The sequence below is a fragment of the Rhinolophus sinicus genome, linkage group LG09, assembly GCF_036562045.2.
Source record: "Rhinolophus sinicus isolate RSC01 linkage group LG09, ASM3656204v1, whole genome shotgun sequence".
Classification (NCBI taxonomy): Eukaryota; Metazoa; Chordata; class Mammalia; order Chiroptera; family Rhinolophidae; genus Rhinolophus; species Rhinolophus sinicus.
Window position 1 is genome coordinate 63161389 of NC_133758.1, and position 14428 is coordinate 63175816.

The following is a 14428-nucleotide window of genomic DNA, read 5'->3' on the forward strand; positions in this document are numbered from 1 at the left end:
CTGGGATTGTACCTGGGCCTCAGCTTTTCTTAAAGCTCCTAAGGTGATATTGATATGCAGCAAGAATTCAGAAGAAAATGCTAATTTTAGTACCAACTGGGTACTCAGGCGACTAACATTTCCAAAAAAGATGACCAGCCCTTTGCACCTACAGGGTGCTATACAGTTGTGACTCCTTCCACTTAACCCTACATTCCTCTCTGTCTTTGTTCTGGGACAACTTTTTAATTTAATCATGATTATATACTCAACTCACCAGACCTAGTTTCAAAGTCATTCAGGAATTAAATCCTCATTGAAAAAACTTAGAACTGCAGAGAGACCACTGAGGCTGGATTCCAGGACTTCGGAGAGATATCCCCTAGGAGTGACTGGTCAGTGTTGGACGGGTTGTTCACAAGACCCCAGGGCCAGCATCACTACAGGGACAGTCTACACCAGTGTCAAGACAGGAAATAATGAAAGTCAAGAGATGAATGCCAAGAAAACTGGTTTCCGGACCTATTATGTTCCAGGTACTTGGCCAGGCATTATAGGTACAATTCTACTCTCTAGGAGATGAGAGTTTAGGGAGGAGAAGCCATCAAATAATTTCAAAATTACATGGGAAGTTATGAGCAAATTGAGAAAGGGTATGTGGTCCAAGATGATGCATTGGAGCAGCAGACTTCTAGAAAATACCACCTTATCCAACTCTTGAGGAGTGAATGTCACTGAAGGAAGCTGGCCAGTGAGTACAAAGGCAGTCGTGACACAGCAAGGTGTGTGTGGAGGGTGGAGTTGGGTAGACCAGAAACTATCTGGTGTGATCAACGATTAGAATGGTGGGCAGGAAAGAGCAAGATCAGATTCATAGGGTAAGTCCACGGGGCTGGCTGCATTAGAAAGAATAGGGCTGAGGGTGGGGCTGGGGTAGAGAGCAGGGTTTTAGGAGGGTGAGCAGAGACTACTACAATGGTCCAGGCGAGAGAGGGGGACCTGCCCTAGCACATGGCAGTGGGAGTAGAAGCAGGACTTCAGGACAGATTGGATGTGTGGGATGAGGGAGAGAGAAAGAGAGTTGACTCCTAACAAGAAGAGTCAGAGGCTGGGAGAATGTTGCCCTTAGGACATGGAGTTTGAAATGGGTGGGGACAGAAAGGCCATGAACCACATGAAGCCTTGGGATGCCAGCTGTGTGGCTCAGGGATGGTGCAACCGTGAGTTGTTGAGCTGGATTGGGTGTCTGCAGCATGTGAGGCAGGCAGAGACCTTGCCTGTCTTGTTCACTTTCATTCTGTATTTTATTCATCACATTGACAGATGGGATTACTACTTTCCTAATTCAATTGTTTTTTGTAAATCCCCATTCATCTGATGATTGATTACAGGTGGCTATAAACTGAGACATGACAGAGAATAGCTTGGCCTCCCCTTGCTCCTTCTCTCAGTAAACCAGAGGCCTGGAAAACCTTTGGGCTGCCTCGGGAAACATCACAAGTGCTCTAAATGAGGAGGTGAAGGAAGGTGGGACACTTAAATTAAGCTCCAGTGGAAACCCCAACCCACTTGTTCTGGTCATTCTTGGCACAGAAGACCTCCCGTATTGGCTAAACTTCAGAAACACAAAAATGGTAAAATTCAGGACAGAAAGTTGGCATGGACTCTGTGGTGATTTCCTTGCCTTGCTGACTCCCTGGCCTTGGAATTCTGTCTAGACTTGGCTTCAAGGCACATTCCTTCAGCCTTCAGTAGGCAGAGGTGAATGGCTCTTGCACCGTATATGATTTAAATACAACTAAGAACAGGCTCTCAACAAACCACTGCTTTCTAAAGGTCAAATCTCACTGCTCCAAGTGTGACCGGGAAACACAAATATATTCCAGATCACTCAGCCCACAGGTGCAGAAGACAAGCTGTGCAGATTTCATGTGCAGACTGGTGGGGCCCTTTTTTTGAGTCTCCAGATGCACAGGGGATGTTTTATGTACAGGAAGACAGAGGCTACACAGGGACAGCTGGGCTTTGGAGAAGAAAAGCATGGACATGCAGCTAACTCTATCTCAAACCCCCGTATTGAGCCACCAACATAGGAGGGAGAAGGAAGCATCCAGGGGAATTTCATCCACGCATTCTTTCCAGTAATTTTGAGTGCTTACTATAAGTCAGACATTTCCCAAAGATATTTTCCTGTCTGTGACAAAATTGCTCACACGAGAGAAACATGTCTCTTGCAACTTAGAACTCACTATACAATTCAAGTTGTGAGAACATCGACATACCACTTGCCCCTAATATATATCACCAAGAAAATGATTTCATGTCTTTCTTTTTATCTAACTAACCTAGTCCTTTTTCATAAATACCCTAGAGAGAAATATAGCCTGAGAAATGTTGTTCACAAAGGAAGCCGCCTGTCTGCAGGAGGTTGGGTGTGTTTAACTTGAAGTCAGTTGCTGGTTCCTCCTCTGCCCAATGATTATATTGCCAGTAGCGTACTGTCAGGGAGGGTCATAGGTTTTCAAATTTTCCATGAATAGGAACGCAAATTGTTTTATGTGAAGACTTTAATGATGATGATGGTGAGACAGAAATAGACTAAGGAAGACATTGAAGGAGGGAAGAAGAAGGAAAAAAGCAGAAGAATAACCTAAAACTATAAGTGAAGGAAGTTTTCAGGGGCATAGATATCAGGGTATCATTCATTCAGAGACATTTATTGAGCACTTGCTTTTCAGACCAAGCTAGGTGCTAGGGATATAATAGTAAACAACAAATCATACTTTCATGAAACTTTCATTATAGTGATGGAAGAGAGAAAACTAAAGAAAAGTCAATAAGATTGTAAGTGCTGAGACAGAGGAGGAGGTAAGGAGGACGCAATGTGTGCACCTGCCTTGGGGTGGGTGTTAATTTGCTTAATACCTAGAAGATACACTTAGAAGATAACATTTAGGCAAAATTCAGTGGTTAACTGGAAGAGTCATTCCTTGGGAAAACAGAGTTGATTCCTTGACTTTCTCATCGTTTCTATTCCTAGTCTAAGAGATGTGTTGGTGTACCCTTCACTTTCAGTATCTCCAGTTTCATTACCGTCAGAATCGTACTGTTGATGAAACGTACGGGAACGTCTGATTATTGGACCATAAGGACTAAGACACAAAAAGAGCTGATGACCAGTGCCTACCTTCTGGGTCCTCCTCTGGCCAGGTTCCAGATCTCTTGCTCTGTTTGCCAGGTGGTTTCTGAGTGATTCCCACATCTTCTAAAACCATCAAGAAACCTATCCAGAACATGTGCTCCAATCTCTTTAGAACAAAGACATGGGATTTGTTCATTCAGATCAAGGAATTAAAAAAGGAAAGTATTAGGAAGCTGGCAGGCCTCCCCAATTGGGTGTAACTCTTTGGGGGAGGAGGGGAGTGGATGCTTTCTTTGTTTTTCTTTCCTCCTTACATTGGATTTTGGGGTATTTTCATTCTAGTATCAACAATATGGAAGAAATTGGATTCCATCCTCTTACTCAAATGTGCTTTATTAAATCAAGGAGATTTGCTCACTATCAAGCTAAACGTACATCCAGTCTACCATTTGGAGTCTGGCTATGGCTGGCCCTAACCTGACCAGCTTTATAACCTTGGGAGCAGAGGTGACCACACCATGAGAAACATCATGATACGTGACAGATTTCCTGGGCAGCTTGTAGACCTTTCTCTCTACATTGCTCCTTCTCCAGGTCTATTTAGGTCCCACCTAATTGAGTTTTAGAGACTTAGACATCATTTTACAATTGGGCAATTACCAAGTTGCCTTAAAACTCTTGTCACTATAATCCTTTATAATTGTGTAATGTTTTCTTTGTTTGCTTTTCAAAATTCTTTCATATATTTATTCACTTGTTCATCATAATAGGGTTGTTAGAAAGCTTGTGCTATTTGATCATTTTCATTTTACAGATGAAAAATCTGAGTTTCAGGGAGGTTGAGTAGCACGTTCAAGGACCTGAGCAGGTAACTTCAGAGCTCTGAATGACATCCAGTTCTTTTGCCTCCAAATCTATTGCTGTTCAATTAAATCTCAAACATACAGAACGTGGGGATTGGATTCTGGCCACATGTAAAATTCTTGCCAATGGGAAACAAGTCACCTTCTTACCTAGCTTCTACTGAAAGAGTACTTTTATCTCCCTGGACTCATGAAGGAAACTGCAGATGGAGCTGTTTCCTGTGCCATGAGATATGAACATCCAACAATAGTAAGAATTGGTGACACCCAGAGCCCTTTGCTTCCCACGTTCCCTCCTTAGATGCCCTCCACCCAGGCCTTGGCCATAATTCCACCAGTGCTTTCTGACTTAGGAGCTCAGCTCCATTTGTAATGGTGTTTCAAGTTAAGGATAAGCAGAGGTGATGAGGCATTCCCTTTGCCTGCTATAACTAAGCATGTTCCTCTCTAGAGTGAGCAAACACAGCACACAGAACACAGAACACAGCCAGGATTGCCATTTAATGGGTGCTAGGGAGGGCTTCTGGGGAACAAAAATAGAATGAGGAGGTCCATCTTCATTTGAGATCTAGAACCTTTCTACTCAAGTGGTGCACAAGCCAGCAGATTGTACCACCGGAGGCGGGGCCTAGTGAGAAACACAGAAACTGCAGCCTTATCCAAGGCCTCGCAAATCAGCATCTGCATTTTACCAAGATCCCCAGACCTTGACTCCTTCTAACCTGTCCTTCTGTTCCCTCAGTTTCTCTCTCTCCCCCCTCCTCTGTATCTTTGTCTGTCTGTCTCTCTCAGAAGACCCAAATCTCACAACAATCTTGCTCTTAAATATACTTCTTGAATTCTCTCAACTTGTAGATATGTTTTCTTTCCCCACTTTACAGGCACTTAAACAGCTGCAAAGAGAGAGAAATTCACCTGGGGTAAAACTGCTGTTAAAAGTGGCTGTGACCATAGGACTTTAACTTAGGTTTGGTTTCACTCCAAAGACAAATCTCCTCCCATTATACCCAGAACTAGTCCATACAAAGTCTTTATGGCCCACTCTTTCCAGGGGAAGTCTTTTCAGAACAAAGGAAAAGCAGTTCTTACCCATCCCGTAGGCCCAGAGTAGAAAGCGTTGCTCAGGCAGTTCAGAGCTCCCCTTCTGTGGTCACAAAATGAAGGAACTGCCAGTTTTACAGCATCAAAGACAGTCAGAAGAGAGAAAGGCTCTCTGTCTGCTGACCTTAGGCCTTGTCGTCCCTCCGTGGCCCAAACTGTTGGGGTCCCTTTCTTGTACTGATCACCAGGGTTGAAGATGGAAACACTGATAGATTTAAACAAGTCTGGGGGCACTGGTGGGTTGGTGGGTGGGTTCTTTCCATTCAATCTCATGGCTAAACAGAAAGAAGTAAATACCTTCTCCCCACCCCCCACCCAGCACCCCAACCAAAACCAATCATGATACAATAGGTGAAGTGAGACTGTATGCTGAGGAGGAAACCAAAAAACTTTTATAAAAATTAAGATTGTGCTAAAAGTATATTTGTTGACAAGCTCATGTATTAACTGAAAAAAAATTAAATCATAAACAGGAGTTTCAGCATGCTTCTGTCTTTTTAAAAATTACCTATCTATAAAACAGGGTATATAAATGAATGCTAAGAATAACAGGCTTATGGGAGGTTTTTGTTTTATTCTTGATGCTTATCTCAATCTTTTGTTTTTCTTCTCTCTATAATAAACATATGTTACAGTGGAATACATATTTAAAACATGTTTTAAACATCCACTTTCTTCTTTAGCATCATTATGTTCTTCAACATGACTATCCATGTTTCAGGACCTAGCCACTCAGCATTGTATAAAATTAGTTGTGTGAAAACAGTTCCTTGTGGTATTACTATCTTAGGAGCTTATGCCATACTACAAAAGATCCCTTCAAGGAAATCACATCTTCCTTAAGAAAAACAAAACCCAAAACCTGGTAGCACTAAAACAAGGCTCTTCTCATGGGGAGGAATGATGAGGCAGTATGCCCACCTTCTTTCCCTGGGAGTTGCCCTCGTTATAGGTCTTCCCCCCACCCCAGTTCCATGGGTGTTCTTGGCATATAATGCTTCTGCACACATTCTAACTAAACATCTTCACCTAGTTGCTCATTGCATAGCTGAAAGGATGTTGGAAATTTTACAAATAAAATAAAAGAATTTACCAATGAAAGAGGAATTCCAAAAAATGAATAAACCTAAAGCACCATGATTCTATCACATGTACCATGCTCTTTGCAGTATAAATGGGAGCTCACACAGATGGAGCTATCTAGAAACAAGAGGGCTGCATCCTATTCCCCAGATCTACCTCAGCTTTCTCCAAGCCTCCTTTTCTCTGAGAAAGATAGACAGAAGTGGGGGTGGGAGGGGGTGCTCCACAGTGAATTAACCAACCTCTCAGTTATAAGAATGACTGCCACACAGGCCACAGGCCATAAACAAAAGTGTTTATTTTATTTCGATTGGCTTCTCTGTAGAGATAATAAATAAAATGTGAAGTCATGGTTCCTACTCTAAGGAGCTAACCATTTCTGGTGGGAATACCCAACAAATGTCTGGAATTCATGTTGGAACACCAAGAAAGAAATGTGTAAATGCTGTCCATTTATCATTTGACTCGCAGATGGATCCTTCATCACTGCTTCCTTAAATCATAATCAGTTCTTATGAACCAACTGTAATGGCATCTCTTTCACGAAGCCTTCTCTGATCCCCTCCTCCAAAGTCATAGGATTCCTTTTCTTCTGAGCTCCCAGCATATACTGTGCTTCTGTTGGGAGACATTTCACAATTTAAAGCAATGATTCTCCAACTGGGGTAAAGGGTGGGAAGAATACCCTCTGAGAAGCATAATATGACAGCAACAGAAACAGCAAATGCCCTTTATTGAGAACTGATAAGCTGGGCAATATGTGGTTTTGCAGTATCTCATTTAGTGTTAATACAAATCTTTTGAACTTCAAAATGACTATGAAACTCATCAAAATCACACAAATAGTAGGAGACCCCCTGCGTTTTAACCCATACCTGTTTTATTCCTAAGATCTCGCTTTGAATCACTGAAATGACTCCTGAAATTTTTCTAACTACTCCCCATATCTTTCTCTTCTTCCATCCCACCAGCCTGCATTCTGGCCACCTCATCATGTCCATACACTCTTGACAATCAGTGGTGAGTCTCAGAATTGGAGCAGGGGGCCTCATCCCTCTGAAACGCAGAGATGAAATGATATTGAGTACCACTTTTTGATCCTATTTACCTGCCTTATCTCTTTTGTTGGGTATTGCACTTCTATAGGGAAGAAACTACCTTTTTCATTTATCTGCCATCTCCTCCATACACCATCACCGTGGAACGTAAAACAATGTCTTGCTCCTATCATTTTTGTATGATTTTTCTAATAACTTTTTAATTTATTTTATTAGTTTCAGGGATACAAAACAAAGTAACAGTTAGACATTCACACCCCTCACATAGTGATAACCCTCCTCCCCCAAGACCATTTCATGGGTGGTGTAGATGCCTGACCACTGCGCTGTACACTTGAAGCTGAAGCTGAATAATATTGAATGGCAACCATAATTTAATAACGTTTTTTAACATTAGAATAAACAGATTATATAAGTGAAAATAATATAAAAGTACAAGTGCTCACGTTTGCAGAAAAGAGAGGCTCCCTGGAGGAGGTGATATTTTTCATTTCTTTTGCCTAGAAGAACCCTTACTTAGCAGAGATGAAGATGAAAGGCAGTCTAGTTGGGAAGAATTGCATAATGCCCTGAAGTAAAGCATTTCTCGATGATGTTGATGAGAAATGACGGTGCTGATAGGTTTCCTATGACCATAGAACAGATGAGCAAGAAAGTTTAATTCTGGGAATTTCTGTTTTCCATCCCAGGGATTATTCCGTGGGCCATTATCGTTTCAGAGGATGAAGGTACTTCCTAAAAATAGACTACAATGTTTTCCTAATAACTACAGCACACGTCAGAAGAGACTAATGACCCCATGCTTCACTGTTTTCTTTTCGTTTTAGTTGGCCTCAAACAAACAAACCTGATAAATATTATCAGAGTCACATATGCTCATTAAGGGTTATAGTCAGTGGCTATGTTTGTTTTACTGTGTAATACATGATGAAACCATGGCGATGAGTGGAGTAAGCTGGGATGGTTTTCATATTTTCCCATCTCAACACTGCAGACTCGCTCATTGTTTTATTCACTGGCTTGTATTAGAAATAGAACAGCTTGCTAAAACACTTACTCATTTTGACATGTCTTAAAGCAGTCCACATTCACATCTTCTGATCTAGTTCAATGATACATGATAGATGTTTGAAAATGGTTCTTAAATATAGCACTGAATGTTAAATAGGTGTTTTCAGTGGCTAGACAACTAGTGCGAAATCTTTCAAATAAAAAACAGTATTTTAAATAACTTATGAATTCACCATAATTGAGGATATTGTTGGTAATCATTCTATGGATTAGAGGACAAATTTTGATCCATTCTATATAAGATTTATGTTACAAAAAGTCAAAGGTGTACTGTTCTGGCCTACTGTCTTTTTTCTGGTTGTTTGCTTTTTGTTGTTTGTTTAAGATTTCAGGCCAGAAAAAGAAAATCAGCACAGTAATTATTTCCTAATGAAAAGACCACACATTTTCATATCAGATCCTCATAGCTTTCATATTTTAAAAGAGACTATGAAAAATAATGAGTCTTGCATAAATTCTTACCAAAATTATAAAACTGTACCTGTGATTTGACTGTCTATAGAAGCTTATACCTACTTTTGGTCTAATCCATTCTTGTGTCAATAGAGTGATTTTCTAAGGCAATCTGATGACATTACTCTCCCGTTTGAAAATCTTGAATGTTTCTCTATAAACATAATCCAAATACATAAAATGTATGATTATTCATATCATGGCCTATTTTGGCTCCTTTTTAAATTTTCCTTTCTCTCCTTTATTACTCCCCTCCTATGTAAGTCATAATCAAACTGAACTTCTTAGGTCCTGAAACTTGCAGGCTTTTGTCCTTCAGCACCCCTTATCTTCTGAGTAAAATTGTTTTCATTACGACTCCACTCAAATATAACTTTTTCTAGATTTTTTCAATTTCTCCCCAAAGCACGTAGTAATTCCCTTCTCTGTGCTCCTCTAGTACAGTCTCCAGGCATTCATAATGTGACATTTCTACCACCCTACGTTTTCATTATGCTTTAATGGCCACTTACCCCTTCTGAGGAATTTGTCTTTTTTGTAAGTAAAAGCTCAACACTGATCCAACCCCTAGCCCCAAGGACGTACTCCATAAATGTCCACTTACAAAACAATTGAATAAATGAATCATACACTTCTCTTCATGGAGAAGGAACATGCCCAGAGTCTGCGCCTTTTAATGCCCTGATGAGGTGCGGTTTCGAACAGGAGCTCCAGACTGAAGCCAGCGGTATGGTTCTGCAACAGCGTCCAAGTGGCTTTTTGTTTCTTGTTCAAACCACGGATGCCCAAGATAACATCAGGAGTGATTACTTGAAAACCCGCCCTTCACTTAGTCCCCATAAAAATGGTGAACACATACACTTTCTTCTTTAAAAATGTTCTTTTGAGTCTTTGCTAAGATGGATTCATTTAGAAGAACAAAGGGTAATTAGCATGTCACCAACCAGAAAGCAGGAATTGTATGTTTGGCAGCAGCCAGTTCCACAGGGAGACAGGCCTGAGTTTAGTTTCCAGATTTCATGGAACTGACTTGGTGGGAGAAGTACAATCTTACAGGGAAGGTTGCATAAGACCAAAGAAAACAACAGCACCGCACTTGATAGTGCTAATGGTTCCACCAACATCATCCAAAGTTGCTCTGCAGTTATACACTTAGTACCATTTTAAATGGTAGCCATTGGAATATAGCCATAGAAAGAAAATGACACAGTTGGGAGGAGCCTTAGAGATAATTTTGTCAATTCCCTTTATTATTCAGATGTGAATGCAATAGCTAAGAAACAAGCCATACTTACCTAACCTATTTGGGGTTCAGGGGAAAATTTCAGGTGAACATAAAATATAGAGGCAACAGTGTGAAAAAGTGGACAGGCCATCCGTTCTGGGGTCAGATAAGCCTGGGTCCATCGCTTACCATCTGAGTGGCCATAGACAAGTTATTTAACTTCTTTGAGACTGTTTTTCAAGTTGAAAAAACACACATTACTACCATCCTTTTTGGAGGGCATGGTAAGGATTCAAGATTCTACATAGGGAGCATTTAGCCCTGTGCATGAAAAGACAGGAGTCGTCATTAACCAATGGATATTGCAGTAGAAATAGGGGGACGTGAATCACGTTTGGGGTGGACTTATTGTCATTTATGGCTGTACAACATCCAAATCTTAGTACTTGGAAGGAAGCTTTGGAGGAAGGAAAAGGCTCGCTTTTCACTATGGAAGTTCTAGGGGAAGGTCCTTATCCATGGGGAGGGGACACCTGGTTGAACTCATCTATCAGAATCTCCACCTGGACTCTGACTCTGGAGAAGCAGGCTGCAGGGCCACCTCTCAGCGTCCACTCTGCTCCTGCCTGCATGCCTTCTCCAAGATGCCCCCGCCTGCACGGGCTCTGGTAGTCCTTACATGTGCTCTGTGCCTGATGTGTCCCAGAGCTCTCTGACATGCTCCAGCAAATTCCTTATTTGTTGAGATTAAATAAATTGATTTCTGCTATTTCTGTCTAGTAAGACAGTCATTATAAGTATAATTCTAATAGAGGTAGACCAATGTTTTCCAATCGATTCACAGTATGTCACTAACACGTTTTGTGCTGTATCGCCTCCTCAGTTATAACTATGCCTTAAGTTTTTGTGCTCATGGAGAACAAGGAGTCTACCAAAATGGGAAACTGTGCATGAACCACAAGTTTACTTTAATTCATGAGATTAAGCAACTATGTACACAAAGCTAGGCTGAGAGGCATCTCTGTCTACCAAGTTTAAGGGCCTCAGTAGCAAGGAATTGTGGGGGAGCAGACGCCTGGAAAAATCCAGTCTCACTAAGTGAGAGCCAGTCACAGAAGAAGGGATCCTCTGGTGCAGGCATGACTTTGTACTAAGTAACCAGTGATTTTCCGATGTTTTTAAGTTGGATGAGAATATATGACAGATGTGTTGGCTCTAGAAACAATAAAAACAGCTCCTTAAGTCACCAAGAAGGAGGTGGGGGGAGAAGGTAATACAATACAGAATAAGTCAGGAAGGAGTGGGCAGGACTGTCCGTTATGGTTGAGGGTAGCAAGGGGATGATGTGTTCAGTAGCAGTAAACAAGCCAGGGGTGAGCAGGCCTTGGACCACAAGCATCAACCAAGCACACAGCCCCACCCCAAAGGAAGATGATATACAACTGGAGGAACAACAGAGATAAATGCAAACAGAAACTCCAATGGAGCAAGGACATTCGAGTACATACACATCGATTTAATAAAACTGAGGGAGGGAAACAAGAATCCGTAGCCTGTGCCAAGGCCCATGGCAGGGGTTCTCACAGTCAGTGTGCTTCAGAATCATGAGAGGCTCTCATCAACAACGCAGACCCTTGGGCCTCCTGCCCAGTAGGTGCTGTCATAGCTTTTTGTGTGGAGCCTGAGATGTGCTCTTTTAATAGGTCGAAGGTGCTTCTAATGCAGGTCGTGCTTCTTATTACATTGCAGAAGAGTTCAATTAGATTTTTTAGGTTCAATAGGTATGATACCAGGTCATGTCATCTGGAGATAATATGCTTAAGACTATGACACCTGAAATTACAGCATTATGAGTAATCAGGGTGAGCTGATATCATTTATGAAAATTCTGATTTTCAAGATAGACTTGTTATCAGGTGATGTGTACAACTGGTGGTGATAATAATGGCCAGAACTGAGCCCCGGTTGTGGGCTAGACACTGTTCAGTGTTTCACATACATTGAAAAGTTTGTTCAAGGCAACTTTGTGAGGTTGGTTTTGTTATTCTTCCCATTTTACAGATGAATAAACTGATAAACAGAGAGGATGAGAATCATGGGCATCACCTACTGTGATGGTTAATTTTGTGTTAACTTGACTGGGCCACGAGGCACTCAGACATTTGTCAAACATTATTCTAGGTAGGACTGTGAGGATGTTTCTGGATGATATTAACCTTTGAAATTGTAGACTGAGTAAAGCAGATTGCCCTGCCTACTGTGGATGGGCCTCAGCCAATGACAAAAACCTGAAGAGAACAAAAAGCTAGTAAGAGGAATCAGCCTGCCTGACTTTTGAGCTGGGACATTGCTCTTCTCCCGGCTTTGGACTAGAACTTACTACTTAGGCCGTCCTGGTTCTCAGGCCTTTGGACTCAGACTGGACCTTCCACTATCAGCTCTCCTCTCCTAGGTCTCCAGCTTGCTAACTGCAAATCTTGGGACGTCCAGCCTCCAAAACTGAAAAATTAACTTCTGTTTTTTTAAGTCACCCAGTCTATGGTATTTTATTATGGAAACCTGAGCAAGTAAGACAGATTTTGGTACTAAGAAGTGAGGTGTTGCTGTAACAAACACCTAACATGTAGAAGAGGGTTTGAAACTGGGTAATGGTAGAGAGGATAGAAGAGTTTTGAGCTGCATACTAGTAGAAATATGGACACTAAGGCAATTCCGGTGAGGTCTCATGGAAATGAGGAACATGTTATTGCAAACTGGAGGAATGGCGATCTTTGTTGTAAAGTAGCAAAAATCTTGGCTGCACTATGTTTGTGTTCTAGGGTTTTGTGGAAAGTAGACCTTGTGAGTGATGAAATGGGATATTTAGCTGAGGAGATTTCTAAGCAAAGTGTAGGATGACTTCATTCCTTCCTATTGCTGAAAGTAAAATGAGAGAAGAAAGAGATAAACTGAAGAAACAATTGTTAAGCAAAAAGGAACCAGTGATAAGGCGGGTTATCACTGTGTGAGGGATATAAATGATAAATGTCTAACTATTACATTTTTTTGTACCTGAAATTAATTTTTAAAAAAATGTTTAAAAAGAAAAAAAGGGAACCAGAATTTGAAGGTTTGGAAAGTTCTCAGCCACAATGAAAAAAACTGAGCAAGCTTGTTTTGAAGCGAACACTAGGGTGTGGCTGAATCACCACTTGATAAGAGATTGTGGGTTTGACTCATGAACTTAATCAGCCACCTCAACAGAAGCCAAGAATAGAGGTGCTATTATACAATCAGAGACACTGCCAGTTTGAACTAAAGGAGACAGAGGTGGGACAGAATGAAGGGAAGCTATTAGACTTCTTGGATTTCACAGGATGGAAACATAGAGCTATTTGGCTGCAAACTTGCAGTATCTTTCAAGAAAAGGGAAGAAGTACTCCAAAGACAATTCAGAGATCAACACAGCTGCCACTCCATCAACTGGACCAGAATGCACAGGCCTGGGGGCAAGACTGCCACTACCTGATTGTAAAGGTTAGGACTGCCACCCAGTGGAGTCATTGCAGAGAGCCACATGGGTGGAGACACCCTGATGAGCCATGGAGATGCTGCTGCCACCCAAGTGGGTCTGGAGGGCAGAGCATCAAACCAAAGAGGATTATTTTCAAGACTTAAGATCTAATGGAATTTGCCTTGATAGGTTTTGAACTTGCTTTGGACCTGTCACCTCTTTTTTTCCTTCTTATTTCTTTCTTTTGGAATGGGAATGTCTACCGTCTGCCTCTCCCACCATTGTATTTTGGAAGCATACGACTTGTCTGAAGTCGCAGGGTCACAATGGAGAAAAATCTTCCCTCAAGATGAATCATACCTTGAGGCTCACCCATATCTGATTTAGATGATATTTAGATGAGACTTTGGACATTAGATTTCAGAGTTGATACTGAACCGGGTTAAGACTTTTGGAGTTGTTGGGGTATATTTTGCATGTGATAAGGATATTATTTTGAGGGGTCAGAGGCAGAATGCTATGGACTGTCTCCCCAAAATTCACGTGTTTAAAGCCTTAACCCCAATATAATGGTATTTGGTGGAGGGACCCTTGGGAGGTAATTAGGGTTAGATGAGGTACTGAAAGTGAAAGTGGGGTCTTCATGACGGGATTCATGCCCTTAAAGAAGAAACACCACAATCTCTCTCTGTCTCTCTGTCTCTCTGTCTCTCTGTCTGTCTCTCTGTCTCTCTCTGTCTCTCTCTCTCTCTCTCTCTCTCTCTCTCTCCCCCACCCCTCTCTCCCTCTCCTTCTCCCACAGAAGCATGGGAGGACACTGTGAGGAGGTGACCATCTGCAAACCAGGAAGAAAGCTCTCACCAGTACTTGACCACACTGGCACCCTGATCTCAGACTTCCAGCCTCCAGAACTATGACAAATAAATATTTATTATTTACTATAAATTGCCACCTAATCTG

General features: G+C 41.6%; 1 protein-coding gene across 1 annotated transcript in view; it reads right to left on the reverse strand.

Moving 5' to 3' along the window:
* Positions 1-14428, reverse strand: part of SUGCT (succinyl-CoA:glutarate-CoA transferase) — an 866747-nt gene that overhangs the window by 14292 nt on the left and 838027 nt on the right. Inside the window, exon 17 of the mRNA XM_019710224.2 lies at positions 3167-3287. Coding sequence (XP_019565783.2) covers positions 3167-3287 — 121 coding nt within the window. The remainder of the gene's footprint in view (positions 1-3166; positions 3288-14428) is intronic.